This window comes from Gasterosteus aculeatus, chromosome 16, assembly GCF_964276395.1.
Source record: "Gasterosteus aculeatus chromosome 16, fGasAcu3.hap1.1, whole genome shotgun sequence".
In the NCBI taxonomy this organism is placed as follows: Eukaryota; Metazoa; Chordata; class Actinopteri; order Perciformes; family Gasterosteidae; genus Gasterosteus; species Gasterosteus aculeatus.
The window spans coordinates 17,761,600-17,782,412 of record NC_135704.1 but is presented as its reverse complement, the minus strand read 5'-3'; the positions used below and the strand labels follow the sequence as shown (position 1 = coordinate 17,782,412).

General features: G+C 50.4%; 1 protein-coding gene across 8 annotated transcripts in view; it reads left to right on the top strand.

The window, feature by feature from the left end:
* The window catches only part of LOC120834324 (ras-associated and pleckstrin homology domains-containing protein 1-like), a 35,301-nt gene extending 15,250 nt beyond the window's left edge, over positions 1-20,051 (top strand). For 2 of the 8 annotated variants that reach the window (XM_078090565.1, XM_078090566.1), the window contains 18 exons: positions 2,470-2,604; positions 2,703-2,811; positions 2,906-3,045; positions 3,124-3,375; positions 3,540-3,692; positions 3,806-3,985; positions 6,830-6,904; positions 11,209-11,286; positions 12,993-13,067; positions 13,246-13,330; positions 13,924-14,045; positions 14,203-14,268; positions 14,450-14,593; positions 14,707-14,817; positions 15,511-15,609; positions 15,713-15,830; positions 15,990-16,120; positions 16,864-20,051. In XM_078090565.1, the coding sequence (XP_077946691.1) occupies positions 2,470-2,604; positions 2,703-2,811; positions 2,906-3,045; positions 3,124-3,375; positions 3,540-3,692; positions 3,806-3,985; positions 6,830-6,904; positions 11,209-11,286; positions 12,993-13,067; positions 13,246-13,330; positions 13,924-14,045; positions 14,203-14,268; positions 14,450-14,593; positions 14,707-14,817; positions 15,511-15,609; positions 15,713-15,830; positions 15,990-16,120; positions 16,864-19,122 (4,332 nt within the window). In that variant the 3' untranslated portion in view covers positions 19,123-20,051. Of the gene's footprint in view, positions 1-301; positions 415-2,057; positions 2,372-2,469; positions 2,614-2,702; positions 2,812-2,905; positions 3,046-3,123; positions 3,376-3,539; positions 3,693-3,805; positions 3,986-6,829; positions 6,905-11,208; positions 11,287-12,992; positions 13,068-13,245; positions 13,331-13,923; positions 14,046-14,202; positions 14,269-14,449; positions 14,594-14,706; positions 14,818-15,510; positions 15,610-15,712; positions 15,831-15,989; positions 16,121-16,863 lie in introns of those variants that run through there. The other 6 variants (XM_078090561.1, XM_078090563.1, XM_078090562.1 and 3 more) reach the window with 5 other exon arrangements.
* The last annotated feature ends 762 nt before the right edge of the window (positions 20,052-20,813 follow it).

The window sequence follows — 20,813 nt, the reverse complement described above, 5'->3', positions numbered from 1 at the left end:
CATGTCTGCTCTCCGCTCCATGTCACCTCCTCTCACCTCCTCTCACCTCCTCTGCTCTTGTATCCTCTTTCCCTTCCTCTCCGTTTCCTACTTTATGTCCTATGTTGTCTCCCCTTTTCATCTCATTTCCTCTCACATTGTCTCTTCGGTTCGCTTTTCTTTTCCTCTCCTGCCCACTTGTCTCCTCTTGACTACTAATTTCCTCTCTCCTCTGTCCTCGCCGAAGGCGGTAAACCAGCGTTTTGTGTTTATTTTCTCACTCCCTCATATTGAAATAGAGGAGACGGGCGAGTGAGGAAGGAGAGAAAGTGGGACGGAAGAAAACGGTAATAGACGGAGAAGGAGGAGACGAAGAGGGAGGAATGTCGGGTGGGAGTGTGATTGCATGGTCGCAGAGTGACCGACAGCAGCAAAGTAAGCACACGCCGCCGCGGACGCGCTGGCTTGCAAGTCTCCAGTTAGCGCCGGCCTCTCGGGTGGAGCGTCACACCGGGGCTCCGTTTGTTGACCGCCTCCTACAACTCCCAGAATGCCCTCAGGAAAGTGGCGCAGGCATCCTTGCTTCCACCGATCATCGATCCGATCACTCGTCAGAAGGAAATGTCGATGCGGCTCTGAAGCTCTATTGCGTAGACGAATGCGCGGTGATTAAATGTCACATTTATTTCCGTACAAGTTTCTGGTTTTTTGGGATCAGTTTCCGTCAGAGACGAAGCTCCATCGGGGGAGCGAGTGCAGGAAGTGAGTCTCTTCATTCAGGGGAGAAAAAAAAACACACACACACACACAAAAGGTTTGTTTGTCGGCCGGCGTCGAACCTTCGGCAGATTGTTGTACAAGAGCGCAGCTGTGACGCACACACACACACACACACAGCCTAAATGACAGGCCCAGCTAACCACAGGGATCTAATTGTAGCGTCGCTCCTCCGCTTGTGGGTGTGTTGTCGTGTGTGTGTGTGTGTGTGTGTTATTCTGCGCTCTCGTCTCGTGTGTGTCGGCTGGTCTCCCCGCAGAGGGGCGGGACCTGGGGGAGGTCGGCGGGGGGGGGTCGGGAGGTCGGTGACGAAGCGGCTACCCAGGAATAGCAGGCCGGGGTCTCCTGGGTGGAGAGTCCTGGTCCTGGTGGAGATTGATCAGATTATTGATCCCGTCGTAGCGACCGGCCTCTCTCGTGATGAATCTCTTGATTTATCTTGAGCGAATAAAGGGAGCTCTGTGCGAATTTTAGATGAATTCATTCTGGGACACAAGAGAACGCGTCGAATGCTCATTGGGTTCCGTTGAGTAACGTGAGACGCGGCGTCGCTCTTATCCGCACGTGACATGCGAAGCTACAACCACAGAGAGTTAGCTTAGCTTAGCACGAGGCTGGAAAACATGCGCTAACAACAAGTCTGTTTATGTGCGAAGGTTCGGAATGGGTTTGACAGGCGTAATGTTACGGTGACGACGACGTTCATCTTCATGAATGCGGTGAAAAAACTGACGTGCGTCTGTGATTTGGATTCCAGTTTAAGGCGCCATTTGTTTTCGTGTGTGTGTGTGTGTGTGTGTGTCTCAGTGAAGGTTCGTTATTGCCGCAATTACAGCAACGCTCTTCAAAAGTGTGTTGACTTGTGTAGTTACATAAACACACACACACACACACACACAGAGGCTTAATCTCTAATAACCTTTCCCCTGAATTTTCCTCGCCGTGTTTTTGTATTCTTTTCTTATAAATCATGTTTATGGTCACATTCTTTACGACCGTTCTGTCAAAGTAAAACGGAAGTAATATTTCATGTGTGTTATAGTTAAATAAAATGTTCTTTATTCTTGTTGTTTGGGCAGCGAAATTTGCAAAATATGTAAAAAGACAAACTGTCAGGAGAAAAGGTTCAGTTTAAAACTTTCTAAAAGAAGAACGAATGATCGGCAGTCATAGAAATTAACCTCCAACTACTCCGATGATCCTCAATAACTGTTTGTAATCAATTCATCAAACTTAAAGAGTCACATTTGTCAGATAACGCGTGGTGACTCTTCTCTGCTTCTTGCTTCTAAAAAAAAAAGTCTCAGCCCAGTAAAACATCGGGAGGTTCCACATTCTTTTACGGGTCTCGGCCTCCGTTCAAGTCGAGCGCTTTCGCCGTGCACCCGGTCTGACTTACAGAGCACAGCTGGTCTCTTTGACCCTCGTGTCATTTCCCGCTTCTCTCCCAGCGGTCAACGCTCTCAAACGGCTTCAGGAAGTCCTGAAACGCGCAGCCGATCGATCATCTGGACTTTTTTTTGTTGTTGTTTTTTATACCCTTTTGACCGTCTTTCTCTTGGCTTCTTATGATGATTCTGATCCACTGACGGTGTTTCCCCGACCATTATAAAAGGTTGCAATTAAAAGTGTAGTGCAGACTGTTGACCACCAGGCGGAGCTGAGGGACCAGCTCAACGGTACCTTTTGGTCGTTCTTCTCCTTTCTCCTCAGATGGATCAGCTGTCGGACGAGGAGGTGGAGGTCAAGGGGGAAGAGGAGGAGGAAGAGGAGGATAGCGATAAGGAGGACCAGGACCTGGATAAGATGTTTGGAGCCTGGCTGGGAGAGTTGGACAAACTCACGCAGGTACACAAAGTAAGCGAGGTCCGGCGCTGATCTGCACGTCGCACAGGACTTCCCCCTGGGTCCGGGTTAAAAGTTTATTACCCTGTGTGTCTGCTCAGAGTCTGGATGAAAGTCGCCCGGAGGAACCGCCTCAGCGGAAAGCTCCCCTCAGGCAAGACACCAACATGGCCAACTTCTCCTACAGGTTCTCCATCTACAACATCAACGGTCAGACACCTTTTGAAAAGCGTTTCTCCCCCCCCCCCTCCTGCCGTGTCGTGGTCCTCTCTCTTCTCACGCGTCAATGTGTCCACGTCTGCAGAGGCGCTGAATCAGGGCGAGAACGTGGACCTGGACGCTCTCATGGCAGACCTCTGCTCCATCGAACAGGAGCTCGGCACCGTCAACGCCAAGCCCAACAGCGCCGGCGGCATGGCTCGCCTGGGCCTGACCGACGCCAAGGTGCGTACGCCCACGCGCCCGTGCATGACCGCCTGGTGGAGCGATGGTTCTAACCGGGGTCCTTCTCTCCGGCTCCAGGTCCGTCAGAAGCCTCCAGCCGGGCGTAGTAGCCGGCAGCTGCCAGCAGCAGGAGCAGGAGGAGGCGGCGGCGGCGCTGGCGGTGGCAGTAACAGCGTTGGCGGTGGCGGGGGCAGCAGCGGGGCGAGCAGCGGCAGCAGCAGCGCTAGGGCGTCGCCGGCTGGCACCATCAGAGTTCCCGCAGAGCATCATGGGAGAACCGCACTGGCTTCCAACTTCAGTCTTGATGACATCACCGCCCAGCTGGAGAAGGTGCGTGGGTTCGTTTCGTCGATGAGGTTTTGTGACCATTTTATATTATTTCTGTAACATTGTTCAATTTCTCAAACCGAAAAAGTTGCGTAGAACCGTGGCGACCCAGAAGTGTGTCCGTCACGCCACTTAACCCTCCGCCCTCCCCCCCCCTCCCCTACCAGGCGTCTCTAAGTATGGATGAAGCTGCTCGTCAGACCTCCTCACACTCCCTTACCTCCGCCTCCTCCTATTCGTCCGCCACCATGCGGCGGCCCGGCTCGTCTCAGCGGCACCACCGACGCACCGGGTCCGTCGGCACGGTCAGCGAGCACGAGGTGATCCGTCTTTTTCTCATTTGCTGTTGATTCATTTTCATGGTTGAGGAATAAAAACCTCCATGCATCTCATCCGCCTCTCTCTCTCTCTCTCCCTCTCTCTCTCTCTCTAGGCACGTTCAATCGTTCACTCCTCCCGCTCCTCCGCCACCTCGGCGTCCGGCGCTTCTGTTAACTCCGCCTCCTCCATGGACTCGTTGGACAGCGTCCTTTGCTCCGACGAACCGGAGGGTCAGCAAGCGGCGGGTCCGCCCTCGGCCTCAAGAGCCGCTCCGGGTCACCCCCACATGGAGGTACAGAACCCATGATCAGGGATGCACATCGATGAGCGATTCATCCCGTAGCGCAGTGATGTCATGAGCTGCTATGGTTAGCTAGCTACTGGACCTCCCCAGATGGCATAAAATAAAGCAGAACCTTATAGGATTAAAAAGGTAAAATATTCCGTGTGCAACGTCTTTTAAAGTCCCACTTTCCCAGTTCTATGAATCCGTAAACGAGTTGTGTTGTTTCTCAGGGCTGCTGATCAGGAACAGTCTTTTAGCAGTGCAGGTTTTGGGTTCTCAGTATTTTTAGTGCTGGCTTTTCCTGTGTCTTCAGGCTGTTTCTTTCGTTCTTTTTAGATAAAAAAAAAAGAGAACTCTGTTATTTTGTCCCAGAAGACGGTGAAAGGAAAATCCTGCTCATATGCTTTCCTGAATTACATGCCTAGTCAGATGGGAACAATTTGCTCCCTTGTGAGCGGAATAAAATGCCAAAAGGAGCTCGTAACAGCTTTAGTCTTATTTTTTTTAACCATTTCACAAGAGATTTTGTATTTATTTTTAGCATTCATACCCCAATCCCTCCTTTGTGTCTGACCCTGGTGGCTGCTAGGGGCATTTAGCCCAAAGCCTCTGTGGTGTTAACGTTGCGCAACCCAAACCAGAAAAGCAAATGATTTGCCCAGTGAGAAGGAAACTGGGTTACAGCTCTAAACGCATCCAGTGCACAGACACCACAGAAAAAGAATAAAATCAGAATAATGAGACAAGAGGCCCGAGTGAGTCAGCAAATGACCGTAGAGGATGAAACAAACAAAGGGGAGGCGATGATGAAGACTGACGGCGTGAAGCAAAGAGTGACACAGAGACAGGAGAGAGAGGAATAAACAGGAGAAGGAGAGAGGATGCTATGTTGAAAAAAAAATTGAAATATATTAGGTCTATTTTAGGTTAAAAAAAATTCATTGATATAAAGTAAAAAATATTTTGAAAATTGTCACGGAAAAAATGTTTTTTAAGAAAAATGTCATGTCGGATATTGTCATGGAAACAAAATATATATTAGGTCAGAAATGTCAAAAATTGTCATGAAAAAAACATTTTTAGTCAAAAATAAAAAAAGTAAAAAAATATTAGATCAAAACGTTTTAAAAAACAAGTTGAAAGACATTTGTTTCGAAAAAAAATGAAAAATTGTTCAAAAATGTCATGGAAATAAAAGCGAAAAATGTGACATTATGAAAACTGAAAAAAAGTCAAAAAAATATTAGGCGGAATAAAATTTAAACGTATTTTTTTTTTAAAGTAAAAATATGTTCTGAAAACTGTCATGGAAAAAAAACAATTATTTGATCAAAAAATGGTTTGATAAATTATTTGATCAAAAAATGGTTTGGAAAATATTATATATAAACATTTCATGAAAAAATATAAAAAGCGAAGGAGGAAGGAAACAAAAGTAAACGGATAAGACGAAGCGCTGTCTCATTAGTGGGACTAGAAGTGGAACTACTAAGTGTCCACATCTACTCTGGTCATTGGTCGTCCCTGACGTCATCCGGACCTTTCTCGCGAACAGGCCCACAGGGTTGACCCGACTCGTCCCATAGTCGCCCTCATCCTGCGTATGAACAATGTGGCGCTCAGGAAAGGTGCTTTGATGAACACGCTGGAGGCTTTAACTGCTAGAAGTTCAGAGCAGAGCAAGGTAACCAGGGCAACCCTTCTGCTGAATCGTCCTTATTGAAATGACCCCAGAGGGCGGGTAGAAGCTAAAGTAGGTCAAGCGCTTGATCCAAAGAGAACTCTCAGCCGGCGATGTCATCACGTCTGCAGAGTGTCGCTGGTCAAACTCCCTCAGCTCCTCCAATCGCTCATTATTAGATACATTCATTATTGATTAGCATGCAGAGCCACCTAAGTTGTCCCCACGGTGGTTAAGTAGAATAATAATTGGATTACATTAGAAACAAAAAAGTTGTTTTCATTAAAATGATCTGACTACCTGAAATGGTGGAGGCATATTGATCATGTGCAAACTATGATTACAGCGGCGTATTTCTATTAACCTTTAACCTACTCAACATATAAGCAAGTATCAGTGAAATCAGCTTGGAAGCAAAATCTTGACCTGCAGGTTTAAAAAAGAATTAGACAATTGTTTATCACACAGATCATTTAAAATGACGACAAGAAATGATGAATACGAAAATACACATATACATATACACACAGCCACACAGCCAAGCTCTGTGTGTGTGTGCGTGTGCGTGTGTTCGACCTAAATATTATTTTTAATCTGTGGCAATGAAGAGCAAACTAATGCTTTCGATAAATGGTTTCTAGAGATTGAAGTACACACACACACACACACACACACAAATTGCACACTCCAAACTCACAAGATTATCAAAGATTTGTCTGATATAAAGGAACAGAATATTAAGCTGATCATATAAGCAATCTGCCGCTGGACTACGGTCTTGAAGGAGTAAAATGTGTGACTCTTTCAACCCTGCGGCTCAGAGCTCTCCTTCATCCCAGTACAGAGCGCGGCCCCCACTGGGGCCCTATGAGGGATCCCAGTCTGCCCAGTGGAAACCTGCTGGGGAGGGATTATGTAAAGCCCACTGAGCCACGTTTTATCTCATTCGCCTCCTCAGGAAATGTGATTAATATAGTTAATCTATCAGATTTATAATGAATAGAATGTGTTGCCCTTCATCCTCCTACCAGCAGTAGTGACTGTATTCTTGTTTTGACCTTTTACCTTCTAGAGCCGTCTTCTTCACAGGTTTTCTATTTCTGCTCACAGCTTTCTGCTAAACGGCCTCATCCAGCTCACCGGGTCTCTCTCTCTCTCTCTCTTTAAAGCACTCCTATCTGGACAGGGAAACCTCTCTGATTCTGAGAAACATAGCGGGGAAACCCTGCCACCTGCTGACCAAGGTGATCCCCCCCCCCCCGCCCCCCCCCCCATTCTCTCCTCTTCTTACATGGCTGTACCCCTGCACACCCCCCCCCCCTCCTTTTGGATTCCAATGCATGAAGCAAAGTCCCAGCATGCACTTTTATCCACCTTCCTCCTCTGCTTCCTCTTCCTCTGTGGTGTTGAAGAGGAGGTGTGTGTGTGTGTGTGTGTGTGTGTCTGTGTGTGTGTGTCCCTCGGTGAAATGCACATGTGTCACGTGATCATGGTTTGGCTGCAGTAGCCGGTGTGTCCCCGAGCTTCACACAGGACAATCAATGGCAGCCGTTTAAAAATGTGAATAAAACGTTTAAGTCATCACATGAATAAGCGAAAAGGGTAGAAAATGATATGCTTTTCCTGTGTCATCAACATGTGAAGTGTCATCCAACGAACACCACGACAAAGAGAAGCCAAACACTAGTGCTCACTTCTCACCGTAAAGCTCTGTGACTCCCACCGTAGCCATGGTCACCGCTGCATTTGCATTCTTCTCCTTCTTGCTCGTCCTCGTTTTCTGTCCAGCGAAGACGAGAGCTTTTTCCTAAGCATGAAGGTTTGTTTTTGGGCCGAGGAAAAGCGTGTGCATGGCGTGTGCGCGGCGTGGTATGTGTGAGCGTCACAGTCAGTCCTCCCCCTTGGACGCGTTCGCTCTGACAGCAGGAGAACACAGGTTCTGTGCTGTCGGTGAGCGTCCTCCACTGGGTGATCCCTAATGTTCGGGAACGATGTTGGATTCGCTCGCTCGTGTTTTATTTCGGTTAATAATTTGGGAGAATGTACACAAAAACACTACAGATGTACACAGATGTGCTCAGATTGATGGCTCTGGACAACATGTGACGTGTGTGTGTGTGGGCGCATTAGATGGAGGGTAAGTAAGCAGGCTTTATTCTGATTGGATCAGCGATGTTGTGATTTGATTGGATGACAAAGGAGATGAGGCGGTTTGATTGGATGTTGGAGGAATGTGCCAGTTCTGCAGGGATAATCTTCTTTGGGGCAGAGAGGGTGATTCCCTGTAGAATCAAGTATACAAACACGTGCAGTGAACACACACACACACACACACACCAGCTGGCTGCCAACGAGCTGTCACGTTTGCAGTTGTTGGCTTTTGCCGTTCTTGTAATGTGCTCGTTTTGGGTTTCAGAACCCAAGCAGACGTCTCTTATCTCAGTGTGACGACGTAGCAGACGTCTCTTATCTCAGTGTGACGACGTAGCAGACGTCTCTCTTAACGCTATGTGTGATGTAATCCTCGAGCGTTGTCGTTGTACTCGGCAGACATTTCTTTTCCCTAGCGGATTGAACACTATTTGCTTTTTGGTAACACAAATCAGTCAAGGCCCCAGTCGGTCCAAATTATTGAGCTATTTATTCCAGAGCAGCTGTTGCTGGCAAATGCAGCTGTTCCAGCTGTGGAGCTTAGATGCCCCAACATTTCTCTGTGTTTCCTTCTTGCACTCATTTGGGCCTCAATGGTAGAAAACGCTCCAAAAATAACCTGCTTTGCTTTAAATTGTGGCCTGAGATTAGTCTGAGGGGCCCCTGAGATTCCACGCAGATTACGGGAGGGGGGGGGGGGGGGGTCTAATTCCTGCAGCAGCGATTTGGTTCAGGGTGCAGTTTTTATGCGCTGGACCTCCACAGGGTGTGTGTGTGTGTGTGTGTGTGTGTGTGTGTGTGTGTGTGCTCTCTGTGTCAGTAGCACTCAGTAGTAAGTATTTTAGGGGCTCTTTAATGTAGGTCAACTGGAGATCCGCGACATGGGGGAGGCAACGTTTATGCTGCAAGATGCAAAATGAGGGCGGCGAGCGGCGAGGGACAACCTCGCCGTGCAAAAAGCAAACGGCTGAACAACATTGTTAGTGAAGCTGAGCAATTTTCAATGCCAGTAACGACAGATTTGGGCTTAATGGGTGTTAAGGATTTTCATATATAAAAGGGTTCTAATTGGTTGACTGAAGGGAAACAAGGATTTGTTTTTAACCGATAATCCCCTTAAATTGAACGAATGAATTAATCATCGCCTCACATTCGCGCTAACGTACATAAGGCACCTTGTGTAAGAGATTTGTTTCCATTGTGGGTCTGAATGAAAGCGTGGTTACAGTAATGAGAGCTGAAGACGGGGGGGTCGTGGTTCTGATGGCGGCGGTGATGATGAAGGTGATGATGATGATGATCGCTGACGGGCCTCAGCCAGCTGCTTCAAGCTGTTGTGAGGAACGCCGTGTCAGTTAGCATCACAGCGCTAATGGACGGCGTTTGATGCGTCCTCCGCTACCTGAAGCATCTCGTTGTGATGCGCTTTAATATGCATAGAAGTCGTTATGCAACAGTTGTTCTTTCAGTCGGAGGCCCAAAAGGATCATGTGTTATGCAACTATTCTGTCAAATGTAATCTTCTCTTCTTCTTTTGCTCTGTGTGTCATTTAGCTCAAACAAGCGTCATGTAAATGTATGTTAGTGGCCGCGCTTTAATTTCTGCTAATTGATAGATTTATATAATGTTATTTTTCTGAATTTTTCTGAATTTGACACAATATCTTGGTGACCCACTGGGCGCTACGCGATGTCACGTACGATTAAATCCTTGTTACATTTGTCCTATTTATTTGTATCTAATTATCTAATGTGCGTCAAAGACTTACCCTGCTTATGTAAATTATATCACAATATATAATCTGCTTCCATTTCCCCCCCCCCCTCCGATTATTATTATTATTCGCACTTAATTCTCACTCGTTTTCTACTCTGCTGCTTTTAATGTAAATCCTCAGACGCTAAACCAGCCAACGAAAACATAAGCTCGTCATTACGAAGCTGTTTATGAGCTTACGCTTCCACACTGTGTGTGTGCGTGTGTGTGCGTGTGTGTGTGCGTGTGTGTGTGCGCGCATCATGGGGGTTTTGGGGGGTGCCGATAAAGAGATTGGCCGTTAATCTCCTCTTCCTCATCCTCCTCCATCTTCACTTCATTCTGCCCTTTCGCTCATTCACAATATGGATTGTGTGTGTGTGTGTGTGTGTGTGTGTGTGTGTGTCATATTCAGACCCCTGGCTGACAAACTCTTTCTAAAAATGTGAAACTAAGAGTGCGATGAAAACAAGGAGGGAGGGGGGGTTAAGACTGTGGAGCCGGGGGAGGAGGGGTGAGGGAGGGTGAGGGGGGGTGGGGGGCTGAGATAAAGAGATCAGTGCCTCTGCATGTGTGTTGGCACAGCAAAAAAAAACGAAGGTCCCCTCCCCCCCGCCGTCCATCCCCCTCTCTTCCTCGCTCCTCCTCTCATTCCCTCCATGCCGCTCGGCCGGGGCGGACGTGGGCGGACGAGGGGGGACGAGGGGGGACGAGGGGGGACGAGTGGGGACGGGGCAGAGGACTGATCAGCCACCAGGCGATCGGTCAGCGGCTTTGATCGATTAGTCAGTCAGTCAGCGGAGACGTAGATTAGCTGCAGCTCTCGGGAGGCGCTTTGTCTCCCGTCACTCTTCCTCCAGTCGTTCTTGCTTCTCCACACTTTTTTGGGGGGATTCCAGGCCGTCTGACTCCGCTCCATCCTGCTCCATCTCCTCCCCCCTCCCTCCACACTCGGTTCTTTTTCTCGCCCGACGCGCTGGGCTCCATCGCTCCGCCCGAGGGCCGAGTGGCCGGCTTGTCGCTGCAGAATCGAAGCGGAGCATCTCGAGGAGACCGGACTTTGTATTTGTTCCCAGTGTGTGTGTGTGTGTGTGTTTGGATAATCCTTAAGAGAGACAATGACCATCTACCAGCATGCAGCATCAGAGGGATAATCCGGTCTTATTCCCTTGCGGCCCCAGTAATACGTAGATGATGACGACGACGATGATGATGATGAAGAGGGGGAGCAGGTCTTGCTCTGCCGACCCGACTTGTCCGATGATTTCTCTCAGTTTGTGCCCCCGAGCTGCTGTTTGGGGAGAATAATCGCTGCTTTCTTATTTTAGCTCCCCCTGAGCGCGGTACGTTTCCACGGTAACGGTGTGCACAACCAGCCGGCCGAGGACTTGGTCAAAACTTTTCTGGACTGGATTTTTGTAGTTGTGCCGGAGACACAAGTGTTGTTTGTTTGAGAGAAATCGCCTGAAAGTTAAAAAAAAAACTCAAAATGAATTCCTGCTGGAGGAACCAGGTGAGCGGCCGCTGCATGAAGGACTCGCGTTATGCAGAGTGCGACGTTAATGCCGCCGGTTTGAACTGACCGACAAGAGTGGATTGTCTGTTGCTGTCATCAACGTGTGCGTCCGTGTGTGTGTGCAGGAGGAACAGGCGGCCAAGCTGAAGGCCGACAATATCCGAGTCGCCCTGGAGAAGATCAAGGAGGCGCAGGTCAAAAAGGTAACTGGTGCTACGGAGGTGTGTGCGTGTGTGTGTGTGTGTGTGTGTGTGTGTGTGTGTGTGTGTGTGTGTCCATATCTATTATGTGTACAGTGGACTCCGCTTTCTGGGTCAGGTCAGTGTTGGTCCACATGGAAGGCTCTGGTCAATAACAGCTGGGGTCATCACACACACACAGCACTCAGCATAATGACCGCTGCAAGTTAAATCCCAATCCGACGCACACGCACTGACGCACACGCACACGCAGATCGAGCGAGGGAGATTAACGAGCATGATTCATTACACTCTGAGACGGAGCACCAGCTTCCTGTCAGCGGGTCACGTGTTAAAATATTAAAGGCCAAAAGCATGAAGGCTTTTTAAAGGTTTGTGTACATCTAATAACAACAACAATAGTTGGAACGTTTGAAATACACAAAGTAAACAACAATACAATAACAGACTGTAGTACACTGCTGTACTGGGACGCCATATTGTGTATTATTAATTATTGTACAAGCCAAACTACTTCAACACACCTGGTGCCATGGCAACGACCGAAATGAATAAGGCCAAGTGACGTGATTCATGGACTCAATGCTCCATAGATTCAATGCTTCATGGACTCAATGCTCCATAGATTCAATGCTTCATGGACTCAATGCTTCATAGATTCAATGCTTCATTGACTCAATGCTTCATGGACTCAATGCTTCATAGATTCAATGCTTCATGGACTCAATGCTTCATAGATTCAATGCTTCATTGACTCAATGCTTCATGGATTCAATGATTCATGGATTCAATGATTCAGGGACTCAATGATTCAGGGACTCAATGATTCAGGGACTCAATGATTCAGGGACTCAATGCTCTATGGACTCGATGCTTCATAGACTCGATGCTTCATGGACTCGATGCTTCATGGACTCGATGCTCCATGGACTCAATGCTCCATGGACTCAATGCTTCATAGATTCAATGCTTCATGGACTCGATGCTTCATGGACTCGATGCTCCATGGACTCGATGCTCCATGGATTCGATGCTTCATGGACTCAATGCTACATGGACTCAATGCTTCATGGACTCATGCTTCATTGACTCAATGCTTCATAGATTCAATGACTCAATGATTGACGGACTCGATGATTCATGGACTCGATGGTCCATGGAATTCGATGGTTCATGGACTCGATGCTTCATGGACTCGATGCTTCATGGATTCGATGCTCCATGGACTCGATGCTTCATGGACTCAATGCTTCATAGATTCAATGGTTCATGGACTCGATGCTTCATGGACTCGATGCTTCATGGACTCGATGCTTCATGGATTCGATGCTCCATGGACTCGATGCTTCATGGACTCAATGCTTCATAGATTCAATGGTTCATGGACTCGATGCTTCATGGACTCGATGCTTCATGGACTCGATGATTCATGGACTCGATGGTCCATGGAATTCGATGGTTCATGGACTCGATGCTTCATGGACTCGATGCTTCATGGACTCGATGCTTCATGGATTCGATGCTCCATGGACTCGATGCTTCATGGACTCAATGCTTCATAGATTCAATGGTTCATGGACTCGATGCTTCATGGACTCGATGCTTCAGGGACTCGATGGTCCATGGACTCTATGCTTTTAGTTAAAGCAGATGCACAGGAGTCGGTTAAAGAAGTGAGAATAATTACATTGTGTTTTCTCTCTCGGCAGCTGGTGATTCGCGTTCATCTGTCCGACGAGAGCTCAAAGACGATGATGGTGGACGAGAGACAAACCGTGAGACAGGTACGGCTCTTTGACTCCTCCCACTGCACACGGCGGTCACAGGGACATGAGTACAAGTGTTACTAGCTGCAGTACTAGGCATCATGAACAGCAATACTGGCACCACTAGTAGTAGTATTACTACCATTGTTTAAAGAAGTAATGGAATAGCAGCAATACTTTGTCTCCCATCCTGCAGGTTTTGGACAGTTTGCTGGAGAAATCCCACTGTGGTTACAGTCCGGACTGGTCACTGGTGGAAACCATCAACGAGCTGCAGATGGGTGCGTGAACACACACACACACACACACACACACACACACGCATGGTAATGCAATGATACCTGCAGCACTGAGCCTGTTTTACACAGCATTACAAGCTTAGACAGTAAATCCTCCTTCGGCTGATTAAGTTCATTACTACCACGACCTTTCCCACATATCCAGGTGTGTGTGTGTGTGTGTGTGTGTGTGTGTGTGTGTGTGTGTGACATCATTACTGAGCACATTGGTCTGCAACATGGTGCCCAGCAGCAACTATCAGCACAGATATTCAGCCACATAGATGTGAACACGCACACGTGTGTTATTGTAGGTCCGGTGCACTGATGCGTGTGATCTAACCTACAACCTCAGGGCTTCTGCTGTGCTGAAGAGAGAGGGAGGAGGGGGGAGGGGGGCGGATCCATATCCGTTCACACACCAGCACCACCTGCTGAGTGCCCTTTGGCAAGGCACTGACTTCCTGTCGAATCCTAACCTCTGACCTCACTGCTTCCCTACAGGAAATAACAACAGAATAATTCTCAAACCCCAAACTTTAGACGGTTTAAAGCGTTTACTGATCCAACGGAGGTTTCTCATTGGCTCCGAGCAGAGCGGATCTTCGAGGACCACGAGAACCTGGTGGAGAACCTGCAGAACTGGACCAGAGACAGCCAGAACCGCCTGATGTTCACTGAGCGCATCGAGAAGTACGCTCTGTTCAAGAACCCCCAGGTGAGCTCCACCAGCACCGCCCCCCCCTCCCCCCCCCCCCCCCCCCCCCACGGTGCTCCACCTGCAGCTCCTCACTTAATCACCACGGAGGTTTTTCATTTCGTTTGTACCACTAACCAAAGCTCTGACGCTTCTCTCCACACGCCGCCTGCTGCAGAACTATTTGCTGGGGCGGAAGGAGACGTGTGAGATGGCTGAGAGGAACAAAGAGGCTCTGTTAGAGGTTAGTCTGTTTCCTCCTCTTACTCAAACGCATCTTCAGCCCGACTGCAGAACCAGAGGGAAGTCTCGCTCATTGTGGGGGTGAAGGAACCTTCTCACCGCTTCAACGTTCAACTGAACGGAGCAATCAACAAGAACCTTGTGTGTCTGTGTGTGTGTGTGTGTCTGTGTGGGGGGGTCAGGAGTGTTTCGGCGGCAGCACTGTGTCCGTCCCCGAGATGGAGGGGGTGTTGTGGCTGAAGGAGGATGGCAAGAAGTCGTGGAAGAAGCGCTACTTCCTGCTGAGGGCGTCTGGCATCTACTACGTGCCCAAGGGAAAGGCCAAGGTGTGTGTCCGTGTGTGTCCGTGTGTGTGTCCGTGTGTGTGTGTCCGTGTACATGTGCAGTCGGGGAGGGGGGAGCACCGGGGTGAACCTGATGGTGTTTTGTGGTTGTGCAGGCCTCCAGAGACCTGGTGTGTTTTCTCCAGCTGGATCACGTGAACGTTTACCACGGACAGGACTACAAGAGCAAGTACAAGGCTCCCACCGACTACTGCATGGTGCTGAAGGTACACAAACGCACGCACACACACACAGGCGTGGTGGGGTTCAAGTCACCGCTCGTCTGGTTTGTGGCACCTCAGTCCCCTTGTGCCACCTACGGGTCGAACACAGCAATTACACCTATTTCAGGTTTCATTTTGTTGCAGATAAGCTGCACTTTATCGTCCAATAATGTAACAGTTCGAGGGTGTTGTTACCGGAAACCCTCAAACTGTTACATTATTGCATTATTACATGAAGAAACTGTTACATTATTGTTACATTATTGAAGATAAAGTGCCTTGTTGCTTTTATAATACGGTTACCAGCAAAATTCTAAATGTTAAGTAAATAGCTGCCTTTCAGCACAAAATGGTATTAGCCACCAAACGTTGTGTGTCGCATTTCAGTGGTCTAGAGAAAATCGGGTCTCCTTGCAAGATCTCGCAGCGTCTCATTCATTCACATCGCTCATGACGTCCCCCTTAATTGTGCTAAAAACTGAAATGACAACGGTGGCGCAAAATCTAACAATTCGTACATTGATGTGTTTTGTGACGGGAGGTGAGTGATTAGTACTCGTGGTGCTTTTAAAAGGAGTAGTTCTAAAAATCACCGGTATTGTAATTTAGTAAAAACATATAAAGCAGCAACACAAAAGGCAACAAGTCAAAGTAGGCTATGATATTGAAAATGTGTGTGTGTGTGTGTGTGTGTAGCATCCTCAGATCCAGAAGAAGTCTCAGTACATCAAGTATCTCTGCTGTGACGATGTCAGGACCCTCCAGCAGTGGATCAACAGTATTCGAATCGCCAAGGTAAAAGCACTTCCTGTTGTAGGACACACGTTTTGCTGCATATCCGTAAATGCCTGTTGTGTGTGTGTGTGTGCGTGTGCGTGTGTGTGCGCGCGCCTCTCAGTACGGGAAGCAGCTGTACATCAACTTCCAGGAGGCCATGAGGAGGACGGAGGCGGCCTACGATTGGTCCTCCCTTTCTTCCTCCTCCATCAAGTCAGGATCCAGCTCCAGCCTTCCAGGTCCGTCCGACGTTCCCTTGTTAAGATGTTTGTTTTCGCACGTTGTTCTAAAGCGGCTCAGATAAACCACATTTTTACTAATACCCGTTAATTTATCACATAAAATTGGCATCAAAGAGCTCAACAAAACTAACTTTTGCGTGCGCGTCCTCGCCACAGAGTCCCAGTCCAACCACTCCAGCCAATCGGACAGCGGCGTGTCGGAGATGACGTCGTCGGGCCACACCCGCTCCCAGAGCGCCGTCAGCTCCATCTTCTCCGACGCCTGGAGGAGGGGAACGCAGGGAGAGGTGCGAACACACTCGAACGCCCTCGCGTCCCGTCACTGCATTTCCCATGCCCCCCCCCCCCCCCCCCGCTAAACCCCCCCTCCCCTCTGCTTCCCTGCCAGCGGTCAAAGGTGAAGGGACGAATGCCGCTTCCTCTTTGTGCAGGAGGAGGGCGTGGAGGTTAGACAGGAAGTGACGTAAACCGGCATGTTGGCGGTTGTGGCTGCAGCTTTTTAAGACATGGGGGGTCGGGGGGGGGGGCTAGCGTCAGCTGATGCTGTGAGGCTCCATGTGTGAGGTCACCACGCTTCACGCTGGAGCTCCAACTGCGCTGAAAAATGATTTATTCACATCTTCACCTCAGCTGATGATCTGCATATTACTGCACAGATGATAAGAATCCATCAAGCTCCTAAACTCTTGACTTATGTACCCGTATATTCCTGTTTTTAAAGGGCTGCAGCTCAATTGGTTCTAACCGCTCGGTGTGATGGAATGTCCTGTTTAACGCGTTTGGGACCAGAGTAGAGAAACGTTTTAGATCCAGGAGAACATCAAACACACTTCATCGGGTCTCCTTGTCGTGGCGCACTGATAAACCTAACAACCGTCGTCACGGTGATCCTCGCGGGACACTTTTAGTGAGCTGTGTGTGGTGGATTGTTGTGCGACCACCTGCGTCTTGTCCGGGATTGTTTGCCTTCAGAGACGTGACAACGCTTTTCTCTCTTTTTCTGTCACCTGATTTCATGCACCTTCTCCAGATGATGAGGATGGACTCCATCAGTAGGCCCATCCCGGTCCAGATCCTCTCCCCCCAGCCCCCGAGCTCCCGGACCAGCTACACCGACGGCCTCGTCCCCTCCGACGACTCCTCCCCGTCACCGCCCTCCCCCCCTCTGCCGCCTCCGCCCATGGCCAACGCCACCCCCTCCTACATCAAGTACAGCACCCTGGCTCGCCTGCAGAGCCAGAACCAGTGCAGGGCGGGGCCGGCCGGGGCGCCCACCCCCCACACCCAGTCCGCCAACTACAACACCCTCCCGGCCGCCTACAGCGCCTCTCCCCCGCCGTCTCCCCCTCCTCCTCCCCGCACCGCGGCGCCGGCTCCCGGCTCCGCCGGGGCGGCGCTGAAGTTCGGGGCGCCCGGCCCCTCCGCTCTCCCGCCCCCTCTGGAGGAGGACGCGCAGGAGCACGCCTACCTCCCGCCTCCTCCGCCAGAGAGCCCCGAGTTCAACGGGCTACCCCCGCCTCCCCCCCCGGAGCCCGCCCACGACCCCCGCGACCACTTCTCCAACAGCGGCCTGCAGCACTTCCTGTCGCAGAAGTTTCCCAACATGCAGTACGACTTCACCCCGGAGACGTGCGAGGACCTTTCTCCTCCCCCGCCTCCCGCCGGGCTCTCTCCCCCCGCCACCCTGCAAGTTCTCCGGCCTCTGTCCCCCGGCGCGCCTCCTCCCGCGCCTCCCAAAACCTTCACCGGCGGTTTTCCCCCTCAAACCGCTCGCAAACCCTCGGGTCCTTCTTCCCTCCCGATGGCCCTCTCCCCCCTGTCCCCCACTCAGCCCCTCAGCGGCCACGGGCCGGTGAAAAAGCAGCAGAGTTTCTCAACGGGACATTCCCCGAATCAGCCCCCGCCCACCCTGCCCAAGCAGCACAGCCTCTCCTCCAAAAACCTCTCCGTCTCCCCGTCCTCGTCCTCGTCCTCCGTCTCCATAGCAGCCGCTACCTCCTCGTTGGTCAAGCAGATCGTCAATCAGTTCCCCGGGAACTCCGCCCCTTCCTCTCTGCCCGCCTCCAGCTCCACGGAAGGGTCGAAGTTCGCCGCTCCGCAGTCCCCGCCGGCGGTCAAGGCCAAACCGAAGTGGCAGCCGGGGGGCGCCGTGGCTCCGCCGTCCCCGGAGTTCCCCCCGCCTCCGTGCGACAGCTCCATGGCGGAGTTCCCTCCGCCCCTGTCTTCCGGCCTGCCTCCCAACGCGTCGGCGGCATCCAGCAAGCGGGGGCCGCCGGCCCCCCAGAGAGCCTCGTCCATCCGGTGCAGCTTGTCGGGCGACGCCCAGGAAGAGCGGCCGAAGAAGGTGGAGAGCCTGGTCAGCAAATTTGGCCAGAGCCCTCAGACGGGGACCTCGTCCGGCTCGTCGTCGGCGACCGGCTCGCCCTCCAAGGACGCCTCGGCGCTTCCTGCCCCGCTCCCCAAGCCGGGGAAGCTGAACCTGGCCAACCTCCCGTTGGCGCTCAAGGGGCTGCAGGCAGGCCCCCCCCACCAGCCCTCCGAATTCCCCCCGCCCCCGCCCGCCCAGCCTCCCAACCTCGACTCGTCACCGGACTACTTCCCGCCTCCGCCCAGTGACTTTGAGCTGTTCCCTCCTCCCCCCCACCCGTCAGAGTTCCACCAGCCCCCCAAGGTCGCCGTGGTGAACCCACAGCCTCAGATGCCACCGCCCCAACAGTCGGCGCCTTCCTCCTTGTCGTCGTCGTCGTGGAAACAGAGTTCGCTGAAGAAGGGGGCGGCCCTCCCTCCGACACTGAATCGGCGGATAAGCAACACGACGCAGTACGACGCGCCGCTCTCGCCGCCGCCTCTGTCTCAGACCCCACCGCCCTCCCTGTCCTCCTATTCCTCCCCCTCTCCGATCCCCCCCACCTCCCCGAAGTCCCCGGGGCCGAGCTCCCTGACGCTGAAGCCCCACTTCCTGGAGGACCTCAACCGCACCCTCAAGAGGAAGTCGGTGTCCCGCCATGGCTCGCTCACGTCCTCCCACCTCATCTCCTCCTGTAAGATGGAGCCCGCGGGCACCATGGACGACATGGCGCTCCTCCCGCCGCCTCCCCCCGAGCTCCTGCAGCAGCAGCAGCAGCAGCAGCAGGGCGTCCGAGGACACTCCCAAACTCTGTCTCGCCACCACTCGAACTCCCACTCCAACAAACACGCCAACATCTCAGGCTATGCAACGCTGCGGCGAGGCCCGCCCCCCGCGCCCCCGAAACGAGACCAAAGCACCAAACTGACCGGTGACTGGTAGGGGGCGGGAACGTGGGCGGAGCTTAAAGAAACAAACTGACTGTTCAGGTCTCGTGCGGAGATGAAGTAATCGATGTCTGTCTTGACTTGTCCGTCTGTCCTCGTCCTAAATCCTCCCTTGGACTCCGAGCAAGTAGCAAACCGTCTTTCCGACTCTTAATCTAAGATTATGATTGTTCCTATTACCCTGATTATTACTATCGTTACCTACATACCATACATGTTTAACCCGACGACATGCATAAAACATACACATATATATATGTATGTATGTATATATATATATATATCTGTATACAAGCAAGCCACAAAAATCCTGCTTTTTTCACAATGTCTGTGCAGCTTTGCGTTGAAAATAGAAAAGACGACGAGACTTGAAGGGCAACAGAGACGAAAAGCTGCACAGTAACTGGTACAGCCTGGCGCCGTGGCAACGGAGGGGGGGGGGGCAGAAATGAAGGATGCGAAAGTTGTGTATAGAAAGGTGTTATGGACTGAGGGGGGGGGGGGCAGGCGTTGCCATTTATTTCAAACTTTTTGTGTGTTTTTATATAAGATTATTTAATACTGGAAAGATTATTATTATTATTATAATTATTTTAAGAAGTGTCAAAAGAGAACAAATGGGTCCGTACGCGTTGATCTGAGATCATATCTGGATCATTTCATTTCATGTCTTCATTCAGAGCATCGCGGCTGATGCACACGCGTGTAAATCCGGCAGGCTGAGCTCAGGATGCAGGCGTCTGGAAGGGATGATTATACATTTCGATCGTCCTCGATCTCTGATCTCAGCTGTCCAGACTTCAACTCGACGCTGTCCCAAAGACGCCTGTTGAATCTGAGCTCAGACTCGTCAAAATCAGTCTGGAAACCTTTCGATGGCTCATTAAACGGACTCTGTTAATTCATAATAAATCAGTGAATTTAGCCGTGACGTCATTCGTCTGTGTGTGTGTGTGTGTGTGTGTGTGTGTCCACTTAAAGCGATGAGAGAACGAGCACGTGACGTCAGACTGGACCTTCTTGTCTTCATGTACAGATTAGACCTCCAGCTGGAGGAAACCCAGTCGCTTCCTTAGCTCCTCTGCTAGCATCCTTCCACACTGCTCTTTTTCTTCACATCATTTACTGGTCAGAACTTTTTGGATTATGTGCAGCTGAACGTCGGCTTGTTGCAGTAGTTTGAAATTATCCTTTTGATTTTTATCAAAAAGTACTGATTTGAGTGTACATTTGTCATGGTTACAAAATGGTTTCACGATAAAATCTGTTTTTTGGGGGCGGCGTACTTCCCGTGCAGGAAAAGGATCACCAAGTCCCCATCATGGCGTATTTCAGAACAACGTACCGTTTAAAGCTGATCAATGTCGTGTAAAGTATGTGAGGACACCCGGCTGCCGCGGGGTGTCAAACCGCCCGTCGCTTTTCAAATAAACGAGAAATGAGTCAAAGCAAAGTGCTCATCCAGAGGGTTCTTTCCTCGCAGGTCTCAGAAACAAAGTGTGGTCACATTTGTATTTCTAATGATACCTGCAGCTCCACAGAGCACTGCTCACATACAGGTTACATCCCATCGTCATGGTAACGTAGCGCAGCAGGTATACCGTCATGAAAACGTTCCAGTACACTATGACATACTCATTAAAACATTCATACTACAGAAAGGTCAGTGTAGTACACAAAGTATGT